The sequence below is a fragment of the Catharus ustulatus genome, chromosome 29 (assembly GCF_009819885.2).
Source record: "Catharus ustulatus isolate bCatUst1 chromosome 29, bCatUst1.pri.v2, whole genome shotgun sequence".
In the NCBI taxonomy this organism is placed as follows: domain Eukaryota; kingdom Metazoa; phylum Chordata; class Aves; order Passeriformes; family Turdidae; genus Catharus; species Catharus ustulatus.
In genome coordinates this window covers 1370230-1397833 of record NC_046249.1, presented here as the reverse complement: position 1 = coordinate 1397833, position 27604 = coordinate 1370230, and the positions used below count along the sequence as shown (strand labels likewise).

The window sequence follows — 27604 nt, the reverse complement described above, 5'->3', positions numbered from 1 at the left end:
AGCTACCGAGGCATAGGAGGCCTCCATGACAGCTACCGAGGCATCGCAGGCCGCCATGACAGCTACCGAGGCATAGGAGGCCGCCATGACCCCTACCGAGGCACTAAGTCGTCCAGGGGCTCGTGGTGGGGCGAGATGGGGACGGTCCAGGGGATCCCCGCGGTCCCCCAGCCCTGCCCTGTCCCTGACACCTCGGTTTTGGGGAGTTGTTGTTGCCTGGGATATCCCTGTGGGGATGGCCGTGATGGATGTCAGCAGCGCTGGGGTCACTGCTCTCCCCACTCTGCTGGTGGCAGGGACATTGCTGAGACCCTCCAGGCTGTCCCCAGAGCCTTCAGAATTCTTTGAGAAGCTTCTCTTTGGAGCATGAACATCAACTCCGTGTCACCTTGGTTGTGGGGGACATGTGGGGCAGTTGGTCACTGCCAAGGACATCCCGGTGGGAACTTTCTCAGCCTATGGGACAGCTGGGACAGCTCTGGCTGTGAACTGGAGGCAAAGACCCCCTCCCTGATGAGTGCCAGGATTGACGTGGGGCACGAAAAAGCAAAAAAAACCTCACCAACTTCTAAAAAACATCAGCTTTATTGCAGCTAGCAGCACAGCCCTGCTCCTGCCCCAGCCCATCCAAACGACTCCCGACACTGCAGGACAGGGCCTGGCCAGCCCTATCTGTAGGAATTGGCCTTGTGCTTTGGCAGGAAGGTGAAGCTGGGCGGGACAGGGCCCAGAAGCAGCTCACTGGGAGAAAGAATTAATTATAGAATTAACTCAGAGACCTTAAAGCTCATCCAGTCCCTGTGGGACACCTCCCACCACCCCCATCCAGCCTGGCCTTGGACACTGCCAGGGAAGAGAGAGCCTGTGGCTCTGCCATGTCCCTTTTTAAATTTAAATGGAATTTGATGCTTCATTACCTTATTTTGATCCAATCATCCACGTTCTGGCTGGCCATGAGGGTCTCCAGGTAGTCCCTGCCCAGGTAATAGGGCGGCCGCTCGTTGATTTTCTGAGGTAGATGTTCCAACAATCCAACTGGGATGTACCTGGAATAAAATGAAATGCAACAGCAGCGAGCACCAGGGATTCATTAATTATTGCTGAGAGATCCTCCTGGCTGGGCAGCATTACCTGCACAGGAAGGAGAGCCATTCCAGCAGGAATTTCCTGGTTTTCTCCACTCCCTGAGTGTCTGAGCCCCAATGCTCGAGGCCATAGTTGGTGAAGTCCTTGAGGATGTCAAATCTCTCACTGGAGGAGATATCCCAGTGTCTCTGCTCCTTGATTTCCGTGAAAAGCCAGGGTTTGATGAGTGCCCCTCTGCAGACAAAAAAAGAAAAAGGATTGTTATTCCCATCACTGATGCTCCTGAAGATTTGAGACTTTTCCAGCACTGATTTCCCAGCCAATTCTGCTTTAAATCTCCTCTTCCATTCCAACTGATACAAATTGATTTTACCAATTTCCAGAGTGGTTTCACTGAGAGGAAATTCCACGCTTTGGGTTTGTTTAGGGATTTTTAAAATCCCTTTTTTTTTTTTTCCTCTTGAACCACCAGAGCTCAGGAGTGAAGAGAAACACAGACACTTGCCTTGCAATCATGATTCCAGAAACTCCCATCTGCATGGCTCGATTTGCATCTTCATAGGACAAAATATCCCCGTTTCCTGCCCAGAAAGGAGGGAGAAGCCAGAGGTCAAAGTGATCCGTGAGGACAAGTCAAAGTGAGCTAATCCAGGCATGGGATAAAATTCAAAATGGACACAATGTCCAAGAGCCAGATGGTCCAAAGAGGCTCCTGGTTTGGATTCCCAGGGATGTTACTGATGGATGTTCCCTTACAAGGAAAAAAAGGAGCCTTCTCCTCTCTTCTCCTTCACTCCCAGCTCGTTTCCCTGAAATTTTGAGGATTTTGTGCCACAGGGGGCAAGAAAACCCCTTTAAACCCCGAGTGATTTGTGTCCCATCAACACATCAGCAGCACCAGGGATGCTCCAACCTTTTCCCCATGCTAAGCACCCTTGGGAACATTTTTCCCCCTAATTTTTGAAGGAATTTGGAATGAAAGGAGCTCCAAAGAAGCGCCACGTACCGAAGAGAGGCATGGGGCTGGCGAGGCGCGCGCACTCGGCGATGTAATCCCAGTCTGCACTCCGCGTGTACCTCTGCTCCCGGGACCTCCCGTGCAGCTGTGGAGACACCCAGGGCCCCCTCGTTGGGCAGGCAGGGAGGGACAGGGGGCAGGGACAGCAGGATGGGGACAGGAGCCTTGGGAGTGGCCTTGGGATCACGCTCGGGATCGGTTTTGGGATCTACGGGTGGTGATAGAGCTGGGTGAGGGATTCCTTGGGATCCACCTCTGGATTTAGCTCTGGATTTACAGCCAGGGGTGCTGACAGAGCTGGGTGAGGGATTCCTTGGGATCCAGCTCTGGATTTAGCTCTGGATTTACAGCCAGGGGTGCTGAGAGAGCTGGGTGAGGGATCCCTTGGGATCCACCTCTGGATTTATAGTCAGGGGTGCTGACAGAGCTGGGTGAGGGATCCCTTGGGATCCACCTCTGGATTTAGCTCTGGATTTACAGCCAGGGGTGCTGACAGAGCTGGGTGAGGGATCCCTTGGGATGCACCTCTGGATTTAGCTCTGGATTTAGCTCTGGATTTACAGCCAGGGGTGCTGATAGAGCTGGGTGAGGGATCCCTTGGGATCCACCTCTGGATTTACAGTCTGGATTTACAGCCAGGGGTGCTGACAGAGCTGGGTGAGGGATCCCTTGGGATCCACCTCTGGATTTAGCTCTGGGTTTACAGCCAGGGGTGCTGACAGAGCTGGGTGAGGGATTCCCTGGGATCCACCTCTGGATTTACAGCCAGGGGTGCTGACAGAGCTGGGTGAGGGATTCCTTGGGATCCACCTCTGGATTTACAGCCAGAGGTGCTGACAGAGCTGGGTGAGGGATCCCTTGGGATCTACCTCTGGATTTACAGCCAGGGGTGAGGGATCCCTTGGGATCCACCTCTGGATTTAGCTCTGGATTTACAGCCAGGGGTGCTGATAGAGCTGGGTGAGGGATTCTTTGGGATCCACCTCTGGATTTACAGCCAGGCGTGCTGATAGAGCTGGGTGAGGGATCCCTTGGGATCCACCTCTGGATTTAGCTCTGGATTTACAGCCAGGGGTGCTGATAGAGCTGGGTGAGGGATCCCTTGGGATCCACCTCTGGATTTAGCTCTGGATTTACAGCCAGGGGTGCTGATAGAGCTGGGTGAGGGATCCCTTGGGATCCACCTCTGGATTTAGCTCTGGATTTACAGCCAGGGGTGCTGACAGCAGGTTGGGAAGGGCTGAGCAGAGCTGGGATGTTTGGGAATTTGTTTGGGTATCCCCAGGGAATGCACTGTGGGCCAGAATTGATCCCCACACAAAGAGCTGATCCCACATTCCCCACTCCTCACTGGGGGAAACTCCTGCTCCAGAGCATTGCAGGAACAATCTGTGGCTCCCCCATCCCTGGAAGGGTCCAAGGCCAGGCTAGACAGGGCTTGGAGCACCCTGGGATAGTGGAAAATGTCTCTGCCATGGCAGGGTGGGATGGGATCAGCTTTAAGGTCCCTTCCCAAACCACTCTGGGATTCATGATGATGGACCCAAGGCTCAGAAGCAGGTAGGAAAACACCCAAATTTTCCTCTTTTATGAGTTTATTTTAGCAGAGGACACTAAAAGGCAGGGGAAGGTCACCCCCAGCTGATCTCCAGCAGAACTCCCCAGCCACCAACCCCACCTGTGTGTCCCCGTACCGTGACCATGGACGCTCCCCACTCCCGGATCCTGGGGATGATTTTGTGAGCCACGTTCACCTTCTCCTGCACCCCAGTGCGGATCTTCACCGTCAGTGGGACATCCAGCACCTGCACAGGAGGGAAAGGTGAGGCCAGGCAGGGCTGGGCTCCATCAGCTCAGCTCCAGGCGCTCCCACTCACCGAGTTCATCCCGCGGACGATCTGCTCGAATTTGTTGGAGCGAGTCATGAGAGCACAGCCTCCTCCCTGAGGGACACAACACAGCACACTCAGGACTTTCCTCACACTGGACAGTCCTTGGAGCTGCTCAAGTTAAGCTTGGAGCATCTCAAAGTTAGGACAAAGTGGATGCTTCAACCAAAAAAAAACTGCAGAGTGCTTTTCCTTCCCAAATTCCCCTTCTCATTGAGATCTACTGCCCATAAATGAACTGGGAGCTCTGGGTCAGACTGGGAGCTCTGATCAGAAAGAGCAATCAGGCAGCAGGGGATGAGGGAGAAAACAAGGATTCATGGAAGGAAAACACATCACAGAACTTCTCACCTTCTTGTAGACCAGGTCAATGGGACACCCAACGTTGATGTCAACAAAATCCACGTTGATTGTCCTGTTCAGGAGCTCTGCACACTTGGTCATGGTGTCTGGGAAGGCTCCCTCCAGCTGCCAAAGGGAAGCAGCTTCCCTGAGCTCCAGAGGCAGCTTTTCCCCTGGGAAGGGATTTTTTTTTTGGGGTGATAACACTCACCTGCACCCCGAAGATGTCCTCGGTGTGGTGGCGTTTGAGCAGAGCCCACTCGGAGGACTGGCCCTGCAGCAGGTTGGTGCACACAGCCATCTCCCCACAGGTCACATCTGCTCCAAAACGTTTGCAGATCCTTCGGAAAGGGAGGTTTCCACACTGCCAGGCACAGCAGGGACAGGGACTGTCAGCACTGCCCTGTTCCAGCTGTGTCCACAGCAAACTCTGGCACCAGGACAGAGTGATCCACCTACCGTGGTCAGAGGAGCCAGGTAGAGCTTGCCTTGGATTTCCAGCTGGAAAACAGGGGTGGAGGCTCAGGTTAGCAGAGCTGCAAAGGGTTTTATGGAATCACAGAATGGTTTGGATTGGAAAGGACCTTAAAGACCCAATTCCATGTCCTGCATGGGCAGTGACACCTCCCACGGTGCTCCAAGCCTTGTCCAGCCTGGCCTTGGACACTTCCAGGCATGAGGCAGCCTCAGCTTTTCTGGGAATTCCACCCCAGCCCCTCCCCACCCTCACAGGGAGGAATTCCTGCCATGTGTAAGCAATGCTCTGCCTCCCTCCCCCAGCTAAAGGCTCTCCAAGGAGTTTCTCTTCCATCTTTCCATGCAAAATCTCCACCATGGGATCAGGACACAAGGGACTCTCACCTTCTTCTTCTCACACGGCCGCAGCTTCGTGATGTCTTCATCTGTCAGCGGGCCCAGGGTTGGGATGGAGGGAGCACCCTCAGCCCCCTGAGAGCTCTGCAGGGCTTCAGGTTTGGGATCATTCTGAGCTCTTTGGGAGCTCTGCAGGGCATCAGATTTGGGATCACCCTCAGCCCCCTTAGAGCTCTGCAGGGCATCAGATTTGGGATCATGAGAGCTCTGTAGGGCTTCAGTTTTGGGATCACCCGCAGCCCCTTGGGAGCTCTGTAGGGCTTCAGGTTTGGGATCATTCTGAGCCCTTTGGGAGCTCTGCAGGGCCTCAGGTTTGGGATCATTCTGAGCCCTTTGGGAATTCTGCAGGGCTTCAGGTTTGGGATCATTTTGAGCCCTTTGGGAGCTCTGCAGGGCTTCAGGTTTGGGATCATCCTGAGCCCTTTGGGAATTCTGCAGGGCTTCAGATTTGGGATCACCCTCAGCTCCTTGTGAGCTCTGCAGGGCCTCAGTTTTGGGATCATCCTCAGCTCCTTGGGAGCCCTGCAGGGCATCAGATTTGGGATCATGAGAGCTCTGTAGGGCTTCAGTTTTGGGATCACCCTCAGCCCTTTGGGAGCTCTGCAGGGCATCAGGTTTGGGATCATTCTGAGCCCCCTGAGAGCTCTGCAGGGCATCAGGTTTGGGATCACCTTCATCCCCTCGGGAGCTCTTCAGGGTTTCAGGTTTGGGATCACCCTCATCCCCTCGAGAATTTGACAGAGCCTCAGGTTTGTGATCTTCTCCCTGCTCCTGCAGTTCCCCCAGGCCCTCCTGGGGTGCAGTGCAGTTGGACACCTCCGTGGAGCCCCCCGTGGCTTTGCCTCCCTTCCCAGCACGCAGCCCACGCAGAAACTCCTCCGCCTTGTGGAAGCTGAACTTCCTCTTGCGCAGCTGCTGCTGGAGCTCCTTGGAGAGGCTGTTCCTCACCAGCAGCTTCCCTTCCCACTGCTGAGCCAGGGCGGCGTTCACCAGGTTCTGGTGGCCATCACCGAGGTGGCACTGGCCAAAACGACAGGTGACACCGTAGGGACAGCGGCCAAAGGTGTCGAAGAGGACGCAGCGCTGGCCCAGGTCCGCTGGTTTGGCCGCCAGGTACTGGGACACGTCGTGGAGGAAGCGACAGCGCGGCCCGAAGTGGCACCGCCCGCCACAGCCCTGGGGACAACACAACACGGAGCAGGGGGAGCTGGGGATGGAGCAGCACAGCCCCTGAGATCCCCAGGGAAGGGTGGGAATGCTGCTGGGGATGTGATGTGAGAGGGATGGATATGCTGAAGGGAAGGGGAGGCTTCACTTGTGGCATTCAGCTGTCTCCCAGCTGGTTTTTAAAGAGAAATTTGGGACTAAAAAAGGAGAATTTGGGTCCTGGAAGGGAGACTTTAGGATCAAAAAGGAGAATTTGGGGGTAAAATGTGAAATTTGGGTGCCCAGATAGGAATTTTGGGACCTGGAAGAGAGAATTTGGGAATAAAAAGGGAGAATTTGGGATCCAAAAGGGAAATTTGGGTCCAAAAAAGGAGAATTTGGGTCCTGGAAGGGAGGCTTTAGGATCAAAAAGGAGAATTTGGGGCTAAAATGTGAAATTTGGGTGACCAGGTAGGGATTTTGGGTCCTGGAAGAGAGAATTTGGGAATAAAAAGGGAGAATTTGGGATGCAAAAGGGAAATTTGGGTCCAAAAAAGGAGAATTTGGGTCCAGGAAGGGAGACTTTAGGATCAAAAAGGAGAATTTGGGGTTAAAATGTGAAATTTGGGTGTCCAGATAGGGATTTTGGGTCCTGGAAGAGAGAATTTGGGAATAAAAAGGGAGAATTTGGGATGCAAAAGGGAAATCTGGATCCAAAAAAGGAGAATTTGGGTCCAGGAAGGGAGACTTTAGGATCAAAAAGGAGAATTTGGGGGTAAAATGTGAAATTTGGGTGCCCAGATAGGGATTTTGGGACCTGGAAGAGAGAATTTGGGAATTAAAAGGGAGAATTTGGGATGCAAAAGGGAAATCTGGGTCCAAAAAAGGAGAACTTTGACCTAACATTTCTATGGAATTCCAAACTGATTTGGGTCAGAAACCACCATAAATCCCATCCAGTCCCACCTGCAGTGACACCTTGCACTGTCCCAAGGTGCTCCAAGCCTGGCCTTGGACACTTCCAGGGATCCAGGGGCAGCCACAGCTGCTCTGGGCACCCTGTGCCAAGGCCTGCCCACCCTCCCAGGGATAAATTCCTCCCCAAAATGCCACCTAACCCATCCAGAGCAGGGCCCAGTGTCACACCTGTGTCACCGAGGGGCACAGCCTGCTCTGCTCGTAGCTGTTTGGTTTCATGCACGGGCGGCTCTTGTTCTGCCCTCGGGCTCTCTTCTTCTCCGGCCGCTCCTTCTCCTCCTCTCCAGCATTCCCTTGGCTTTCCCCATCCTGGCTGAGCTCTGTCTTCACCCTCTTGGCTGGGGGTTCACTCTGGGCACTGCTGACCTGCTCCTCTTCCTCCTTCTCCTCCTTTTCCTCCTCCTCCTCCTCCTCGCCCCCTGCCCGCAGGTAGGCGTGGAACTGCTCCTTGGAGGTGAGGAAGCTGCGGGGAAAGGGGGTGTCAGTGGAAAAAGGGGGTTGAGGGGGGTTATGGGGGGCAGGGCATGGATTGGAGGGGAATGGGGAGGTCAGGGATGTACTGGGGGGGTCATGGAGGGATCAGGAATGTACTGGGGGGGTCATGGAGGAGTTGGGAATGCACTGGGGGGAGGATGTGGAGAGATGGGGAATGCACGGGGAGGTATAGAGGGATCGGGCGGGTACTGGGGGAGGTATAGAGGGATCAGGCAGGTACTGGGGGGTTATGGAGGGATCAGGAATGTACTGGGGGGGTCATGGAAGAGTTGGGAATGTACTGGGGGGAGGATGTGGAGAGATGGGGAATGCACGGGGGAGGTATAGAGGGATCGGGCAGGTACTGGGGGGGTTATGGAGGGGTCGTTAAGGTACTGGGGGGGTTTATGAAGGGACCTGGCAAGTACTGGAGGGTCATGGAGGGATCGTTAATGTACCGGGAGGGTTATGGAGGGGTCGTTAATGTACTGGGGGGGTTTATGAAGGGACCCAGCAGGTTCCAGTGGGGTCATGGAGGAATCAGGCAGGTACTGGGGGAGGTCGTTAATATACCGAGGGGGGTTATGAAGGGCCCGGGCACACACCAGAGAAGGTTATGAAGGGACCGAGCCCGTTCTGGGGGGGGTTCAGGAGGGGCCGGGCAGCACCGAGGCGCCGCTCCCGCACTCACCGGGCTCGAACCGGCGCCACGCCGGGCGCCGCCATGCTGCCGCGCGCGGCGATGACGTCAGCGGCGTTGCGTGGGCACGTGACCGGGCGCGCGCGCGGCGGGCGGTATAAAAAGGCCCGGCGGGGACGCGGCCCCTCAGAACGGCGGCAGCCGCGGCCGGGTGGGCAGTGTTGTGTGCAGGCCCGCACACTCCCTGAGGCCGATTGTGGGGCTGCCCACAGCCCCTCATGGGTGTCAGGCTTGCCCAAGCAGGGAGAGAAGCCAATTGTGCTGCCCTTGTAGCGGGGAGAGATGTCGTCCCTTGTGGCAGCTCCTTCAGGCTTCCCTTTGGGGACACCTGGGTGTGAGGGGGTCACGGCGGCTGCACCAGGCCTGGCCCTGAGGGTGGGCATGGCTGGAAGGACAGAGGAGAATTCCTGTAATCACTGAGTTCCACTTAGAACTGAACAGCATCTTGTCAGCCAGACACACAAAGTGCCACTTTGTCTTAACTCCGACAGTTCCCTGTTTTTGGGGATGTCTACCCCCCCTGCCTCCTGACATCTATCAGTTGAGAGGATGGAGCTCTACAGAGACACGGCATACTTGTTACGTGGGGTTTTTTGGTAATTTTAGGGTTGTTTTTAAGCAATAAATGCAGGGACTGAAGGGATGAACCAGCTCTTGCCCATGAGCTGCCTGGAGTGTTCAGGCTGCCCTCGCCTTTGATCCGTGGGTGGAAATTTGGGCTGAAAACCAAATAAACACGTCAAGCGTGGTGTGTTTGACCTTTCCTCCCTCCCCTGTGGCTGCCACGAGTTCCCTGTGCTTGTGCCAGCCTTTACACCCCGTCCCGGTCCCCAGCCCCTCCGTGATCCCGAGCCTGACGTGTAGAGCAGCAATAATTCCGTGGTGAGGGGGCTGATGTCTCGTGGGTGACGTATTTGGAGCCCTCCTGGATGACGTTTCCTTTCCAGCCCCATCATCTCCACAGCCCCGCTTGACTCATGCTTGGCTTGGGGTGCTGAGAGGGTGAAAAAAAGGCTGTGAAATCCAAGTGAAGCTTGGGCTCCATCTTTCCCATCCCACGCCCTGCGCTGAATCCAAGGAGCTTTTTTAGCTGGGTTAAAACATCCATGAGGCTGGGCATGGGGTCAGCCCTGCTCTGTGGAGGTACCCACGAGGAAACAGCTTAATTTATGGGTTTTATCCTAATTTAGGAGCTGCTGGAACCTCTGGAAGGGTGGCTGCTCATGGTGTTGGGGGATTACCACAGTGTTGATATCATTTATGGACACTACAGAGTTGTTTGTGCACGTAGGGTGGAGGTAAAAGTGCACGTAGAGCTTGAATTTTCCTTTTTTAGCTCAGTTCTTTCCAGGTGCTCCATCAGAAAAATTTGGGAGGAGCTGGGAGCCTGCTGGGTGCTGCTGCTGCCAAGGATGGGCAGGTTTCACCATGGGGCCAGGCTGCTCTGGGAACAGCTTTGGGCTGATTGGGTGTTAATTAGTTCTGGAGTGAAGCATGAGGAATGCAAAATACTATTTTAAGCTTCAGCTTGGCCGGGGGAAGGAAGGAAGGGAGGAAACGAGGCTCTGGGGATGAATGAAGTGATTTCACTGCTGTTTTTGTGGGGCAATGAGCCCGAAGTCAGAGCGCTTTGGGCTGGCTGCACCCGGCTGAGGTCAGGCTTTAGCATCTAATCCCTGCTCAGGGCTCTGGCTCGGCAGCTTTACGAGGCTGAGCCTTGGATGAGCTTCCCAACAAAGCCTTTCCCAGGCTGGACAGGGCTTGGAGCAGCCTGCTCTAGTGGAAGATGTCCTTGGCCATTCAGGGCTGGGAATGGGTGAGCTTTGAGCTCTCTTCCAACCCAAACCATTCCATGACTCTCTGCTAGGTTTGGAGAGGTGCTGGCTCTTATCTCTTGGTTTTTTCCACCCCTTCAGGTCATGCTGAGGTTGGAAGAAGAGCCAGGGGAACGAGGAGCTGGATAAATGTGGGGTGAATACAGAGCTTGGAAGGCCGAGCTGTCACTCCCACATCCTCCAGCAGCTCCAGAGAAAACCAATACCCACGAACTCACTGGGAAAGGCCAAGGCAGGAAAAAGGGAAAGGCTGATTACAGGAAAGTGGGATATAGATACAGGGAGAGCTAAGTCAGGAAAAGTTCAGCTCCTTCAAGGTCCAAGTTAAACACGTATTAACGAACCTGCCCCTTCCACAGGCTCCCACACAAAAGTCGGATGTGTCAAACCCCAGGGTCTGGCTACCACGCCTGGAATTAACCAAAAAACGAGGCTGTGGAGCAGCAGCTGCCATGGGGAGAGAGATTCAGGCTGGTGGCACTCAGGGAGCTGTGCTGAATGTTGTGACAACCTCTGCTGGTTCCTGGTGGATGCCCCAGGTGTGGGGCTGGCAGGGAACCTGTCTTGTGCTCAAACCAAATCCATTCCTCATGTGTTGTCTCCCCTTTTTTCCGCTCTCCTTTCAGCAGCACAGCTTCCAACCTTCTGCAAAGGAGCCTATTCCCACTGCTCATAAATCTCCTATCAGGAAGCTGTTTCCAAGATTAAAGCTTTAAACGTTTCCCCTCTCTGGTTTCACGTCCCAGCTCCTTGCTGTAATCACCAGCTCCATCCCCTCCATCTGTGCCTCACACCAAGCTCTGCCTGCTCCAACCTGTGCTGGGACAATTTGGAATTGGGGTGTGCACCTCCAAAAACTTGGAAACGGCCACTCCAGGCAAACCTGTGCTGGGACAATTTGGAATTGGAGTGTGCACCTCCAAAAGCTTGGAAATGGCCACTCCAGGCTTTGTGTCCTGGAGTTTGGAAAGCTCTTGCTGCTGCAGGTCCCTCCTGGCTGGTTTCAGAGCTGGCTGAGCGTTTGGAGGAGCTGAAGGTCATGATCTGGGCAAGGCCTGTGGATTTGGGATGAGCTCTCAGCAGGGCTGGAGCTCGGGGCTGCTGTGGGTATCGATCACTGGCAGCGCTCGTTCCCAGAGCTGGGATAATTATCCCAGGCCTTGGGTCGGTGGCGTGGTTGTGGTGTGGGCAGGGAAAGGCAGGGAAAGGCACAGAGCAGGGAAAGGTAGGGAATAGGGAAAGGCAGGGAAAGACAGGGGAAGGCACAGGACAAGGAAAGGCAGGGATCAGGGAAAGGCAGGGAATAGGGAAAGGCAGGGAAAGGCAGGGAGATGCAGGGATCAGGGAAAGACAGGGAAGAGGGAAATGCACTGAGCAGGGAAAAACAGGGAACAGGGAAAGGCATAGAAGGGAAAAGCAGGGACCAGGGAAAGGCAGGAAAAGACAGGGAGGAGGGAAAAGCAGGGAATAGGGAACAGGGAAAGTATGGGACAGGGAAAAGCAGGATTCAGGGAAAGGCAGGGAATAGAGAAAGACAGGGAACAGGGAAAAGCAGAGAACAGGGAAAAGCAGAGAACAGGGAAAAGCAGAGAACAGGGAAAAGCAGGGAATAGGGAAAGGCAGAGAACAGGGAAAAGCAGGGAATAGGGAAAGGCAGGGAACAGGGAAAAGCAGGGAGTAGAGAAAGACAGGGAGCAGGGAAAAGCAGGATTCAGGGAAAAGCAGGATTCAGGGAAGCAGGGAACAGGGAAAGCAGGATTCAGGGAAAGCAGGGAACAGGGAAAGCGGGGAACAGGGAAAAGCAGGATTCAGGGAAAGCACAGGACAGGGAAAAGCAGGATTCAGGGAGAGCAGGGAACAGGGAAATCAGAGAACAGGGAAAGCACAGGACAGGGAAATCACAGGACAGGGAAAAGCAGGATTCAGGGAGAGCAGGGAACAGGGAAAGCACAGGACAGGAAAAAGCAGGATTCAGAGAGAGCAGGGAACAGGGAAAAGCAGGGAACAGGGAAAAGCAGGGAGTAGAGAAAGACAGGGAGCAGGGAAAAGCAGGATTCAGGGAAAGCAGGATTCAGGGAAGCAGGGAACAGGGAAAGCAGGATTCAGGGAAAGCAGGATTCAGGGAAAGCACAGGACAGGGAAAAGCAGGATTCAGAGAGAGCAGGGAACAGGGAAAGCACAGGTCAGGGAAAAGCAAGATTCAGAGAGAGCAGGGAACAGGGAAAGCAGGATTCAGGGAAAGCAGGATTCAGGGAAAGCAGGATTCAGGGAAATCAGGGAACAGGGAAATCAGGGCCATCTGGGCTCACGTGGGAGTGCTGGGAACGCTGTGGGGTCCCGGGGCTCTTGGCTGTGGCACTCAGCCCTGCCTTGGGAAAGCTTGGAGGAGACCCCAGGCCTTTTCATCAGACCCTAAAATTAGAGACAACTCAAGGCCCCAGTGCTGGGAGAGGCGGATTCCTTGGCAGAGGCCGCTGTGCTGATGGAAGAGGCAGGATGTGGCTTTTCCCAGTGCCCTGGGCATGGCAGCAGAGGGAAAAATCCCAATTCTCCATTCTGCTGGCTCTGGGGGGGCATCTCTCAGCAGCCTTTGTCCCTCCCAGCCATCATCACCCTCAACCCTGCTGTTCCCAGGGTTGTTTTGGGGCAGTTCCATGGGAGGCTCCCAAAAGGAACCTTCTCTTCTGGCTCTGCTGTCACCTGAGGTCACCCCGGCCCTTTTCCGTGCAGGTTTGCCTAATCCCTCATGGCTCAGCCTGGTGGGAATTAGGGGAGTTGAGGATCTGGACAGGAAAGGTGCTTGCCTTCAACCTTTTATCTGGCTTCTCCTAAAGCCCTGTGTGCCACCAGATAAAACCCCGCGTGCGTTTTTAATTTTTATTTTTGCGCGAGAAAGCAGCGCTGAAATTTCCTCCTGACATTTAACTCACTCAGTCAGTGACACAACGAATAAACATTCCTGTTTCGCTGGGACAAAGGCTCCAAGATCCTGCTGGGACTAAAATGTTTCATCATTTCCGAAGTAAAATGTTTCAGTTTAAAAAAAAAATACAAGAACAACGACTGAAAAATGACACGTTTCAATGTTTTTCTAATTATTTTCTCCACTTTGGCTGGAGCTATTTGTCAAATCTGGCCTGGCTTCTCAAGTAGCTTCCAAAACTGCTATTTTGGGCATTTTTCCTGTTGCTGGTGGATAAGTTTGATCCCTGCCCTGTGTTTTTGTTAATTCCAGGTGTTTTCTGGGGTGTCTTGCAGGTGGATGGAGCCTTGGTGCCATTCCCTGTATCCTGCCCCTCCATCCCTTGCCCAAAATCTCTCTCCACGTTTCTTGTGGCTCCTTCATGCACTGAAAAGTCACAATTAGGAGACCCTGGAGCTTTTCTAGGTTGGACAATCCCAATTTTCTCAGCTTTTCCCCTCTGATCATCCTGGTGTCTCCTCTGGATATTTTCCAGCAGCTCCACATCCTCCCTGTGCTGGGGCAGCTCTGCAGGTGAGGTCTCACCTGAGCAGAATCACAAGAAATAAACCTCCTCACATTTTAATTTAGCTCTGGGGAAAAAAAAATAAATAAACCCTGGGTGCTATTTTTATCCAGAGCCCTCCCTAACACCGGATTTTTGCAGACTAAGTGTAGATGGCTTTTTTCTTCCTCCTCCTGACTGAGAGGTGGAGAGGACTGGTGCAATGTCATCTAAACTTGGAGCAGCTCAGAAGCCTTTGCAAAATGAGAACCATCCCCAATTTTTTTTTTTTTTTTTTTTTTTTTCCTGGATGAGGCTGGGCCAGTTTTCCATCCTGTCTTTGTTCTGGAAGTCTCACCCTTGAAAGATCCTTAAAAAATGGATCTTGAGGAGAGACACTGCTGGGGCTGTGACCTTGCTGCTGGGGGGTGCCCCCTTTTCCTCAGGGATTGGTATCCAGGTGGTTTAATTTGTGTCCTGGGTCGCTGTGCCCCTCTGGGCTGCTCCTGGAGCCCCGGGGGATTGTGCTGTGCACTGACCTGCATCCAGAGCATCAGCTCGGATCTGTCACTCCCAGCCTGACTCAGCCCTCCTGTGACAAAAGAAGCAGCTGTCCCTGTCCTGTGGGCATGGCTCTGTGCAAAATCTGTGGGAAAAGAGGCGAGGAAAGAGGTGGTGCTGTCCCTGGTGTGGATGTGGGGATGGGGAGATGTCACCTGGCACCAGGCAGGGAGTGACCCAGCTCAGCTTTAAAAATCCTGGGGGAGCTTTGGGGTGCCCATGCAGGACAAACCATCCCCTGTGTCCTTGCTGTGCTCACACAGCTCTGCTGGGGCTCTCAGAGCTTTTTCCTTTTTCCTTGGCTGTGCCTGGGAAGTGCAGGGGAAGAGAAGAGGCTCTGACAGAGCCTGGAGCTGGGATGTGAGCAGCTCTGTGTCCTGTCCTCTGAGCTGCAAAAGTCCCTCCCTGTGATTTTCTTTTTTTTTGGTCCCTGGTGGTATTTTCTAGGACCAGAGAGTGCTAACATTTAGCTGTCTCAGAAAACTCACATTTTCATCAGCCAAGAAAGACGAATTCCACAAGTCTTTATTTCATGGGAAGGGAGTCAAGCAGGGATTCTCTCAGAATCATATTTATAGGTTCAGGGGGGATTGAAACTACAACCAATAAAAGTTTATACAAAGAACAACATCCAATCTAAGTGAGAAGTTCTAAAGGTGAACTGACCAATTACACAAACTAATTTCTGACCAATTATCTTAGGAGAGTGACCAAATTCTTAACGAATTTGGCTCAACCTTGGTATCTAGGACACCTCATCTATTATAGCAAGTTCCAGGGGAAGATGGCTTTGGAGGAATTGTACATCCACACCTCCCCTTTGTCCCCCTGTGTCCCCAGATCCCTTCTCAGCAGGGTCTAATGCACTTGCTCTCTAGGCTGGCTTAGTTGTGACATGAGATTACACCTCTGTGTGTGGGTACAGCTCCCTCCCCCTGCTCAATCAATCCCAGCTCCTTCCAGCAGCCCTTGACAGGCAGGAAATGTCTCAAACCCACTGAATTCCTCCAGAATTCCTGGGGGGGCTGATTTCATTGAGGGCTTTGTGTCCCCTCTGGGTTTTTGGGAAGCTGTGATCAGCGGTGTGTGAGGATTTGGGAGCTGTGGGTCATCACCCCGTAGGGATTTTCCTGCCCCCGGCAGAGCAGAGCACAGATTCCACATCCCAAATTGTCCTGTCACTCCAGACCCTTCTATTTCCTTGGTTTTTTTGGTTTTTTCAGGTGCTGGAAGCCACAACGAGGTCACCCCAGAGCTCCTCCAGGCTGAGCAATCCCAACTCTCCCATCTTTTCCTTGCAGGAGCGATGCTCCATCCCTCCTCCATCCCCCTAATCCTCCTCTGGACTTGCTCCAGCAGGTCTGTGTCCCCAAAAACCACCCTGAACTGGGTCAGGGCAGGGCAGCCAGAGCTGTTTGTGCTCGTTTTAATTTTCAGGGATGGAAGCACAGCCCTGCCAGAGCTCCAGGAGCTTTGGACAGCGCTCCCAGCACTGGGGGGATTTTTGGGGTCTGCACTCAGATCCTCGTGGATCCCTCCCCGCTCAGGATATTCCCTGATATTCCACTGAGCTCTAAAAACAGGTGACAGCTTTGCCAAGGATTTCACTGAAGGATTGGGATGCCCTTTCCTGGTTTAATGCAGGATCCTGCTCTCCTGACCATGACTGAACAGCTTGACCTGTTTTCTTGGTTTGGAGGACAGGTGTCTGCTGAGAAAGGCAGCAGCTTCTCTTTAGACTGGAGAATTAAAAAATAAATTAAAAAAAATTAAAACCACAAGCCAAAATCCACGCCTGCTCTAAAAAGCAGACTCAAAAAGTAGCCATGCTAAACAACTCCCAAAAATTTTAACTATACATAAAAAACTATAAATAATGCAACAAGTTAATGTGTTATAAAGTGTATTTCAAAGAGTGTTCACCTGGCTGTTTTAACCCTTTGTTTTATGTTTATCTCCTATTTTCTTTTTATTAAACTTTAAAATTTTACCAATACAATAAAATGTGTTTTTCACAGTGTTCTTCATCGCTGGAAAGAGCCCTGGGAGCTCAGAGCTGGATCCAGCTCTGGAAAATCCTTTTGGGGTCAGGGAGCCGAGTGTTTGCCACGAGAGGGGGATGTGAGCCCGCAGAGGGCGAGCTCGGGGTGCTGGGGTGAGAAAATCACCTTTTATTTTTATTGATTTGGTCAAATTTAAAAGGTTTAATATAAAAACAATAGGAGACACACATAAAGGGTTAAAAGTGTGCTAAGAGCACACTGCTTTGGGAGTGTTCTGTTAAATATGTTTTACAATACATTAACCTGTTGCATATTTATAGTTTTTTATGTATAATTATAATTATAATATTAATTTTTGGGAGCTGTTTAGCATGGCCACTCTTTGAGTCCGCATTTTTAGAGCATGTGTGGTTTTTTGGCTCGTGGTTTTAATTTTTATTTAATTATTTTTTAATTTGGGTGGCGGCTTTTTGCAGTTGGTGAGTGTTGATAATTGTTGTGTTGGCTGCAGGGTTTTTATTACACATTTATGGGCTGTTATTTTAACTAGATGGGTAATTTAATCACATTATCTTAAAAAAAAATAATGTTTAACTTTTACTATTAGAAGAAAAAAAGCCTGTATTCATACAGAAAAGATATTTTAATATTATACACATAGCAATGATCCCAATATTTACAAAAAGCCAACAATGTCATGAACTTAGAGCTCACCTGGCAGCTCAGCCCACGGGGATTTGCTCTGGGATGAGCCAGGGATTGTCCTGGCTGCAATCTGGGCAGGGAGCTCTGCAACCCCCCTGTGCTCTGGGCTGAGAAAAAAAAAATTTCATTGGATCTGTCTGTGTTTTCTGCATAGATCTATATTTTCTGATATATCTGTATTTTGATATATCTGTATTTCCTGCATATATCTGTATTTTCTGATGTACCTGTATTTTCTAATATATCTATATTTTCTGCTTTATCTGTATTTTTTAATATATCTGTATTTTCTGATATATCTGTATTTTCTGCATGTATTTATATTCTCTGCATATATCTGTATTTCCTGCATATATCTATATTTTCTGCATGTACCTGCATTTTCTGCATATTCTGTATTTTCTAATATATCTGTATTTTCTGCATGTATTTGTATTTTCTGGTATATCTGTATTTTCTGCATATATCTGTATTTTCTGATGTACCTGTATTTTCTGCATATTCAGTATTTTCTAATATATCTGTATTTTCTGATATATCTGTGTTTTCTGATTATTCTATATTTTCTGGTTTATCTGTATTTTCTAATATATCTGTATTTTGATTTATCTATATTTCCTGCATATATCTGTATTTTCTGCATGTACCTGCATTTTCTGCATATTCTGTATTTTCTAATATATCTGTATTTTCTGCATGTATTTGTATTTTCTGGTATATCTGTATTTTCTGCATATATCTGTATTTTCTAATATATCTGTATTTCCTGCATATATCTATATTTTCTGCATGTATTTGTATTTTCTGATATATCTGTATTACTCTGATGTAGCTGTATTTTCTGATTTATCTCTATTTTCTAATGTATCTATATTTCCTGATTTATCTGTATTTTCTGATATATCTATGTTTTCTGATGATTCTGTATTTTCTGGTTTATCTGTATTTTCTGAATGTATCTGTATTTTCTAATATATCTATATTTTCTGCTTTATCTGTATTTTCTGCTTTATCTGTATATTCTGTTTTATCTGTATATTCTGATTTATCTGTATTTCCTGATTTATCTGTATTTTCTGATTTATCCCTGTTTTTCCCCACGATCTCCCCCCACTGCCCCACATCATTCTCCCTCTGCACTGATGCAATTCTGTGATTGTGGCTGCACAAAACCGGTCTGAGGAGCTCATCTGCCTCATCCTGGTTGGGTTTTGTTTTCCCCACTTTCCCAGGTCAGGAACATTTCTGTCCCAGGTGTTGCTTCAACTTGGAATTTTTTTTTTTTGTTTGTTTGTTTTTGGTTTTGTTGGGTTTTTTGTTTGATAATTTTTTTTTGGTTTTTTGTTTTTTCTTTTTTTTGTTTTGTTTTGTTGCTGTTGTTTGTTTGGGGTTTGTTTTTTTTTTTTAATGTGTTTTCTCTGTTGATCTCTTCCATTATTTTGCACTTTCATGCCCACATGTAAAGACTAAAATGCTCAATGAAGCTCTTGGATGTTCAAATATTCAAATACCCTCCTGTGTGGAATATTCCCTCCACATCAGAGCAGGAGGGAGGGAAACACAAAAAACCAAAACTTCCTCTTTTTTTCTTTTTTTTTTTTTTTTTTTTTTTTTTTTTGAGAAGGAAAATCCTTTAACATTCACTGCTGAAATTTTGAACTCAATTTTGTGATTGAGGCCTGTTCTGTCCCTTTATAAACCAAATTATTTTTATCCAACAAATCACTTTATAGCAAAGCTGGACCATCCATAGGATCCAAATCCAGCTCTCCTCTTTTTGATTATTTTTTTTCCTTGGGATTTGAAACCTTGGGAGCAGGTTCTGTGCAGTTGCAGTTGAATTCTTGTGTGAAATATCCTTTCTGCTCTGGCTGCTGCAGGGAGATTAGGAATAATCCCCAGTCCCTATCCATCAAACTTAATTAGGGCCATTTCCTAACGAGCCTTTGGGCAGCTTGAGGAAGACTGAACACCTTGTCATCACTTCCAGAACCAACAACCAGAACTGGGGCTGGCTCCAGGGTGGGCTGGAAAATCCCAACCAACATCAGGAATCCATAAAAAAAAAAAAAATCTGCTCAAAAAAAAAAAAAAAAAAAAAGCAGAAAATTCCCAGATTTAGGGGAAACCTAAAGCTCAGTGCTCTGCTCCTGACCTGTTTTTCTGCCTCCCAGAATCTGGGGGATCCTGGGCAGCTCTTCCCCTGTTTTTCTCTGAAGTGGCCATGGTTTATTTTTCCTGAGAAAAGCTTTGTTTTTCAGAAGATGTCAATTGAAATCGAATCTGAATCTGTTCCAGCGCGGGTGTTGGTTGGATGAGTGTCTGGATTTATTTGTTTGATTAGGATTTGTTAGTTTTTACATTGTTTATGCCTCCCTTAGGTCCCATCCCAAGGAAAACACGGAGGGGAGGGGTTAAGCTAAAGCAACTTTTGAAATGTCCATTAATCTCCATTTATTCAGGGGACGTTTTTCTCCAGAGGTCACAATCAAAACGTGTCCCAGTTATCCTGGTCGCTTGTTCCTCACCCTCTGATTTAGAACCTCGACAAAATGTCTTGGATTTGACTTTTTTTTCCTGTGTTTTGGGGTTTCCTGGGTTGATTTGGGGTTTTAGATGGGAAATTTGGGGAAGCTGTGGCGACCTGGGCTGATCCCAAAGTGAGGGGGAATTCTGGGATTCAGGTGAGACCCCACCAGCCCTGGGAGTCCAAAATAAGGACCTGGAGCCCAAAATAAAGACCTGGAGCCCAAAATAAGAACCTGGAGCCCAAAATAAGGGTCTGGAACCCAAAATAAGGATCTGGAGCCCGAAATAAGAACCTGGAACCCAAAATAAGGACCTGGAGCCCAAAATAAGGACCTGGAACCCAAAATAAGGATCTGAAATCCAAAATAAGGATCTGGAACCCAAAATAAGAACCTGGAGCCCAAAATAAGAACCTGGAGCCTCAAATAAAGACCTGAAACCCAAAATAAGGATCTGGAACCCAAAATAAGAACCTGGAGCCCAAAATAAGGACCTGGAACCCAAAATAAGAACCTGGAGCCTAAAATAAGGATTTGGAACCCAAAATAAGGATCTGGAGCCCAAAATAAAGACCTGGAGCCCAAAATAAGAATCTGGAACCCAAAATAAGAACTTGGAGTCCAAAATAAGGACCTGGAGCCCAAAATAAGGATCTGGAACCCAAAATACGAACCTGGAGCCCAAAATAAGGATCTGGAACCCAAAATACGAACCTGGAGCCCAAAATAAGGATCTGGAACCCAAAATAAGGATCTGGAGCCCAAAATAAAGACCTGGAGCCCAAAATAAGAACCTGGAGCCCAAAATAAAGACCTGGAACCCAATATAAGAACCTGGAACCCAAAATAAGGATCTGGAGCCCAAAATAAAGAGCTGGAACCCAAAATAAGGATCTGGAGCCCAAAATAAGGATCTGGAACCCAAAATAAGAACCTGGAACCCAAAATAAGGATCTGGAGCCCAAAATAAAGACCTGGAGCCCAAAATAAAGACCTGGAGCCCAAAATAAGAACCTGGAACCCAAAATAAGAACCTGGAACCCAAAATAAAGACCTGGAGCCCAAAATAAGAACCTGGAGCCCAAAATAAGAACCTGGAGCCCAAAATAAGGATCTGGAGCCCAAAACAAGGTCCTGGAACCCAAAATAAGGATCTGGAACCCAAAATACAAACCTGGAGCCCAAAATAAGGATCTGGAGCCAAAATAAAGACCTGGAGCCCAAAATAAGAACCTGGAACCCAAAATAAAGACCTGGAGCCCAAAATAAGGATCTGGAGCCCAAAATAAGAATCTGGAGCCCAAAATAAAGACCTGGAGCCCAAAATAAGAACCTGGAGCCCAAAATAAGAACCTGGAGCCCAAAATAAGGATCTGGAGCCCAAAACAAGGAGCCCCCAGAGCAGTTCCAGGGCTGGAGCCCCTCTGGGAGAGCTGGGGGTGCTCACCTGGAGAGGAGAAGGATCCAGGCTGGGGACAAGGAGGGACAGGACAGGACACAGGGAATGGCAGGGCTAGGCACTGGTCACACTGGTTTAAACTGTGTTTGCATTGATTTGAGCACTTTGTGCCACCTCTGTCCCCACCTGGAAATTTATCAAATTATCCAAAGTGTCCAGGTATTGCTGTTTTTCTCAGGATATTTTTTGGTGAGCCTGACTTCCCTCCTCGGCTTTGCTGAGCTGGGATTCTGGGCTAATTACCAAGGGCTGGGATTTGTAATTCCTGGCACAGAAACAGCTTTAATGGATTTGTTCAGTTCCTTTTTATCAGCCTTTCCAGCCTGCCTCTTATCTCATTACTTTGGGGAGGGCTGGGATGGGATTAAGGGAAGGGAGATGCAAACCCTGAGCTGGGGTGGATCGATACAGATCCACCAGGGGATTTCAGGGATGAGAGATTGGATGGAGCCCAGCTGGGGGGAAGGAGCTGCCCTGGAATGGCAGCTGAGGGACACAGGAATGTGTCACAGCAGCCATGGAACCTGTTGGGCTGGGTGAAAACTTCTGCACATCCAACACTTGTCCTGACTCAGCTCACCGATGGATATCTCAGCTGGATGGAATTTTCCCAGGCTTTTCCCCTAGATTTCCCGGTGCCTCCTGCATCCAAAGGAGCCTCTCAGTGTTCTCCTCTCCCTGAGGATGTGTGGGATGTGTTGGTCATGGCTGGAGCTGGAGGAAGGAGGGGAATGAGCTGCTGGAGCAATCAGGATGCACAGTCTGGAACTTTCTCCCAGCCTGAGGTTCCCAAGGGAGGGGAGAACAGGTTTGGTGGGAGCAGGTTTTTCTGCACCTGCAGCAATGCCAGGACAGTGACCTTTTCCCTGAATGCTGCCAAGCTCCTGGTGCATCCTCCTTTTTTTTTCTGGCAGAAGGGGAGGATGTGCTCAGGGCAGGGTTTGGAGGAGATTTTGTCTTCCTGGGGGTGAGGAGGTGGGCACAGAACCATCCACGGACATTGGTGTGCTTTGGGGAATTTGGGAATTTTCCTGCAGCAGCATTTTCTCCACCCCACTGACACAGGAGGGTCCTTCCCTTGCAGGGCTGCTCCCTGTCTTGCTTTGCCTGGATTCCTGAGGCTGCCAGCCATGGGAGGGGATTTCTGTCCTCCCTCCTCGCTGGGATCAGCGTGGGGAGGACTCTGTGGACACTGAGTGATTTGTGTGGCGTGGCTGCTCTCCAGCCAGGAGTGGTCCCAGTTTTCCTTTAATCCAGTTCTTCCCCTGCTGCCTGGAAGCTCCGAAGGGCACCCAGGACTCTCCTGGGGACCCCTCTTTTCTACCATCCTTCACTCTTTCTTTATTTCATTTCCCCAGGCTTCCCCTTCCCTGTAAAAACCTGGGAGCAACTTTCTCTTCACCTGGCACTGGGCACAAATCTCTGCTCATTCTCTCCCTCCTCCCTTCTGTCTTTCCCTTCCCCTAATTCCCTCCTTTAATTTGCCTTTGCTTATTTTGAATACAAAGCTCCTCCATCGCAGTGTTTATAGTTCACAAAGCCTCGGGCCCATTGCTTATTCTCCTCCTTACATCCCTGCTTAACTGCCTTGGCTCCCAGTGCCCTTTCCCTGCCTGCAGAGTCCCCAGGACGAATCCCAGTCCCTGTCCCCAGCTGTCTGCCTGCACAGTTCCCACATCCCAGCAATCCCCTTCCCAGACACTGCAGTGCCTCACTCACAAAATCCTCCTCGCTCTCATCCTGTCAAAATTCCTTTCCCTGGACTCAACCTCTCCCAAGAGCCCGGCACAGCCTTGAGGGAGGTTCCAGAACATTCCTGGTGTGGGCATCAGAGCGTTCCCAGCTGCTCTGGAGCTGCCTGGCACCTCCTGGGCTTATCTAAATGCCATCAGTTTGCTTCAGGTCCGCTTCTCCATATCAGCCTCGGTCACGCTTTCCCTTCAGCTCTTCCCAAAATAGGTCTAAAGCACAAATTCCCTGATTCCCATCTCGCCAGGGGTGTGGTGAGGAGCTGGCTGCATCCCAGCTCTGTTCCCCTCCACGAGCTCCTGGACCAGGGTGGGGCTTTTGATAGAATTTTCTTTTGGTTGTTTTTACCGAGCTGAATTTCCAAGTCACGTTTTATGCCCCAGCAAGAGAAGTGATGCCGTGAGCCAGCGGGAAAAAGTTGGAGAGCAAGAGGACAGAGAGAGTGAGCAGAAAAAAAGTGGGATGAGGATGTGGATGAGGATGTGGATGAGGATGTGGGATGAGGATGTGGATGAGGATGTGGGATGAGGATGTGGGTGAGGATGTGGGATGAAGCTTTGGGCTGAGGCAGAGCCAGTCGTGTCCCCTGGTGTCGTGGGGACAGAGCAGCTCTGCCACCAAGCCAGGGTGAGCCCAGGCCTCAGCAGAGGAACACCCAGAATTTAATTTTCCTGTGCTGAAATTTCCTCACTGCTGCACTTTCCCTGCCTGTGGCTCAATCCTCCTCCTCCTCCTCCTCTCCTTCCCCAGGCAAAGCATCTGAGCTGAAACCTTTCTGCAGATGGAGCCCAGGACACTGCAGGGGGAACCTGGAGCTCTGCACAGCCTGTGGTGCTGTCCTGGTTTGCAGGACAGGTGTGTGCTGAGAAAGGCAGGAACCTCTCTTTGAAATGGAGAATGGAAACCCCCTCCCTCCAAATTATTATAATGTTGAAATCAATGGGCTCTCAGGAAATATGGGAATAGGAATAACAGTTCTTTACTAGGAAAATTAAAATAGAAATACAGAATTACAAAGAACAAACCCCAAACCCTGACACAGTCAGAGTACAACCTGACACCCGTCAGTCAGGCAGGGATTGGCAGCAGTGCCATCCCATGGTGGCTGCATCCTCCTGCAGTGACAGATGTGGTTCTGTACAAGGTGCAGTTTCCCTCCAAAGGTCCAGTGATGATGTGGAGAAATTCAGTTTTCCTCTGAAAATCCAGTGGGAAAAGGTTCCCTTAGTGTCCCAAAACCTCTGTTTTTATCTTGGTAAGAAATGTTGGGCTCTTCCCCCTGGCTGGAGCAACTCCCAATGGGATGCAGTAATTTTATCAGTCCCACAGTGAGACTCAATGGCCATGAGCAGAAAATGACTTCTGGAGGAAGGATGGGCTGTGAAAAGATAAAGAACAATGCCCTGCTGTAAAACATGGCCATGAACAGGAGAGATATCCCACAGAGATTAAAACACTGCCCCACCTGGTTTATAAAATATGAGCCATTAACAGGAGATATCCCATTAGATAAAGAACAATGCCCCACCTGGTTTTTAACAGCTGACCCATTATCAGAATATCTCCCACAGAGATCAGGATCACTGCCCCACCCTCAATAGATGCTGATAGAACAGATCCCTTTTATCACATCCTCTATTGTAACCCAAAACATCTCAGGATCCATTTTTGGGATGGAAATTCCCACATCAGACCCACTGCTGCTGCCCCACTGCCCTCCCCTCCAAGGGGACAACTCTGTCCTTTTTCCTGTCCCCCAGAACAAACCCAGCTCATCCCAAGGAGCAGGGAAGAGTCCAGCAGGAGCAGCTGAAAATAACTTGCTTGTCAGAGTTTTTCCACACGACCTTTGAGGCTCCTTATCTCCCTGCTGCTGTTCTGGCACGGGATGAGCTGCAGATGGAGCAGCCCCAGGAGCAGCTCCGAGGTTTCCTTGGCCAGGCAGGACCTGGGGCCGTTGTCCTGTGGGATGTTGGTCACTGTGGGGTTGCAGCAGCCTCTGGTTTAGCAGGAATATTTGGGGGGGAGTGAAACCTGCCTAATATCATGGGGTGGGGGATGTTGGGAGGGCTGGATTTGGTGTCAGCAGGATTAGCAGGGAATTGAAGCTGTTGGAAAGATGCTGGGGTTTTGGACCTCTGGAATATCTGCCCTGCTTCCAGCGGTGCAAAAGTCACCAGGAATGTCCCAAGATTTTCTGTGGAAATAAATGATTCCTGGAGATGGGAAGCTGCTCCTGATTCCAAGCCCTCGCTGTGAATTCAGGGATCTGTTCCCTGCTCAGGTGTCACCAAGCTGTGGCCCCGGGGCAGGCTTGGCAGCAGTGACCTCCTGGTGCTTTCCACAAGTGCTTTCCTGACCCTGGAAGAATTTTCTTGTGGCCTTAATGAGCCATCTGGGGGCAATTAGCTCTCGGTTTTATGACATCCTGGCTTTTCTCATGGAACGTGGCACGGCTGGTTCTGGGAAAGAGGGAGGGAGGGAGGGAAGCAGGAGGTGCTGAGCCCAGCTTTGCACCCATCCTTTTTCCTGTAGAGAATCCAGGTCCAGCTGTGACCCTGCAGGAGCCTGATCCCCATCCCTGGAGGATCCATCCTGCTGGAACCCGAGCGATTCCCGAGGCTCAGGTCGCTCCAGCTTCCCAGCTGCCTTATCCCAAAGTTTCCTGGAGTAAGGGATTACAGCAAGGATTAGATATAAACCTCTGCTGCTGCAGTAAATCACATTTTTCACTGCTGCCAGCTAGGCAGGGAGGAGAGACGGCGGAGCCGGCGTTTCCCGTGGCAGCGCTGCTGACCCCAATTACTTCGGGGTGATAAAACCACCACCTGTCCCTGGTCTGCCATAAACTGCTCCACAACCAGCCTGAGGAGGAAATAACAAACAGCCCTTCCCACTGGGTTGTTTTCGAAGTTCTTGCTGTTTTGGGGTGATGTTTTGGAGGTTTTTCTCTGACCCTGAGGAGTGTGTGATCACTTTGGAGGTTTTTGAGGTTGGCCCTAAAATTCATGGGAGCAGCTGAAGAGAATTTCCATCACTCAGGTGATGCTTGGGACAGAGTTGTCGTGGTTTTTACCTTACAGAGGAGGAATCTCAGGCATAAAGTGAGGATTTCTGGGGTTTTTTGGCCCAGATCTCCCTGCCTGTGCTGTTCAGGGTGCTGAGAGCTCCCCGTGCTGCCGATCCCAATCCTGGTGCTGGGAACAACCAAAAGGAGAAGCTGCTGCTGGGAAGCTCCTTAATTATGATTCCTAAGGATGAGGTTCATTAAAATGAACTTCTGCTGGTCCATAATTCACCAGCCCACATGCAGCAAACATCCATTAAAAATCCTGCAAGGAAGAAAAGGCCATTGAGCTGTTCCACTGGGAATGGCAGGGCTTTGTTGTCTTTTATTTTCCCCTTCTAGTTCACTCCATCAGCTAATGGCTTTTGCTGACAGGTATTTATCAGCCTGAACATGCTTTCCCTAGTCTTGGGAAAATAGAAATCTTTACTCCTGGCTGCAATAAAAAAATCAGCCCAATCTCCCTGAACGAACCAGGCTGGATATCAATCCTTCTCCTGCCATCCCAGCCCTGGGAGTCGTTAAGAGGAGAATGGCAAAAGCAGAAAGTGAAGCCACCCAGGGTTAGGGAAAAGCCCTGAATTATTATTTTAAATTTTTAAATATTTTTTTTTCAGCCAGAAATGTCATGTGCTTAATGAGCTGAGGGGCAGAACGTGCTCGGAGCTGTCCCCAGGGCTGGGGGTGAAGCTGTCCCAGCTCCCTGCATGGTGTGAAACAGCCCTGGCCTGGCCTGGGGGAGGATTTTTGGGGCAGAACAGGGGAGGGCAGGGTGCCACTGCCACCAGCCTGTCCCCACGGGGTGTCCCCAACCCTGGCAGAGTTCAGTCCCCTCTTCTTTACACCCTGTGCTGATTTTCTCCTTTCCCACACCCCTTTAGGAATCTGCAATCTGCTCCCAGCCCCGTCTGCAGCACAACCCCTCTGTCTGGATTAACCAAGCCCAGCTTTACCGAGATCTCTGTTAAGCACGGCTCAGGAAAACCGAGCATCCCAGATTGGGAGGGCGGTGCTGACAGATTTACAGCCGAGGAAACAACCCTGAACTTGTGAGATGCTGCTCCCCACCAGAAATGCACTCAGGACATTTTTTTCCACCACTAATTGGGATGAGGATTGATGTCCTCACCCCTTTTCTCCAGAGGGGCTGGCAAACACCAGGGGCTTCCCTTCAGAGCTTCTTGAAGCTCTAAAAAATTGCTGAAGTGTGATTTTTTTATTTTCCCTGCACTAATTCCTGCTGTCCTGGTGACTTTTAGACATCTGAGGAGTCAGAGCAGGTTTGTAGGAGCTCTCGTGCTCTCTGTGTATAAGAATATGTGTGACTACATCTGAATATTTACATTTTATGAATCTGTGAACATGTGTGCAGAGACTAAAAGGAAATTAACTCCTATTCCATTGCTCAGGGCTGGGATCTGCACGTTCTCTTTGGAGTATTTCGTGCCAGATACGAGCTTGGACTTACATTTTGAATAAAAAAAAATTTAATTAAATTGGTGTTTGTGAGCTGCTGCAGGGTGGGGGTGGCTTTGGCCACTCTCTTGCTCAGGAAATAAAATGACATCACTTGTGAGAGCTGCAGGGTGACAGGCACCAGCTCCCATCCATTTTTGGGAAGCTCCAAAGTTTCTGGATGTTTTTGGAGCAGGGATCACACCTCCAGCACACTCTGAGATTTCCACCTTGCTCTGGTGCTTCAATTCGTGGGAGAAAAACATTTT

General features: G+C 50.1%; 1 protein-coding gene across 3 annotated transcripts; it reads right to left on the bottom strand.

Moving 5' to 3' along the window:
- Positions 1-566: 566 nt before the first annotated feature.
- Positions 567-8547, bottom strand: DUS3L (dihydrouridine synthase 3 like). Of its 3 annotated transcripts, none has more exons than XM_033082502.1 (14): positions 8498-8547; positions 7501-7795; positions 5452-6384; positions 5197-5283; positions 4795-4836; positions 4547-4699; positions 4345-4461; positions 3982-4047; positions 3799-3909; positions 2093-2189; positions 1592-1667; positions 1132-1320; positions 918-1046; positions 567-741 (listed from the first exon to the last, which is right to left on the bottom strand). In XM_033082502.1, the coding sequence occupies exons 1-14, from the start codon at positions 8530-8532 to the stop codon at positions 669-671; spliced, it is 2403 nt and encodes an 800-aa protein (XP_032938393.1). In that variant the 5' UTR covers positions 8533-8547; the 3' UTR covers positions 567-668. The 3 variants fall into 3 exon arrangements, with proteins under 3 accessions (XP_032938393.1, XP_032938395.1, XP_032938394.1); XM_033082504.1 differs by having other exon boundaries at positions 5197-5324; positions 5790-6384; XM_033082503.1 differs by lacking the exon at positions 8498-8547 and adding an exon at positions 8412-8480.
- Between the last annotated feature and the right edge of the window lie 19057 nt (positions 8548-27604).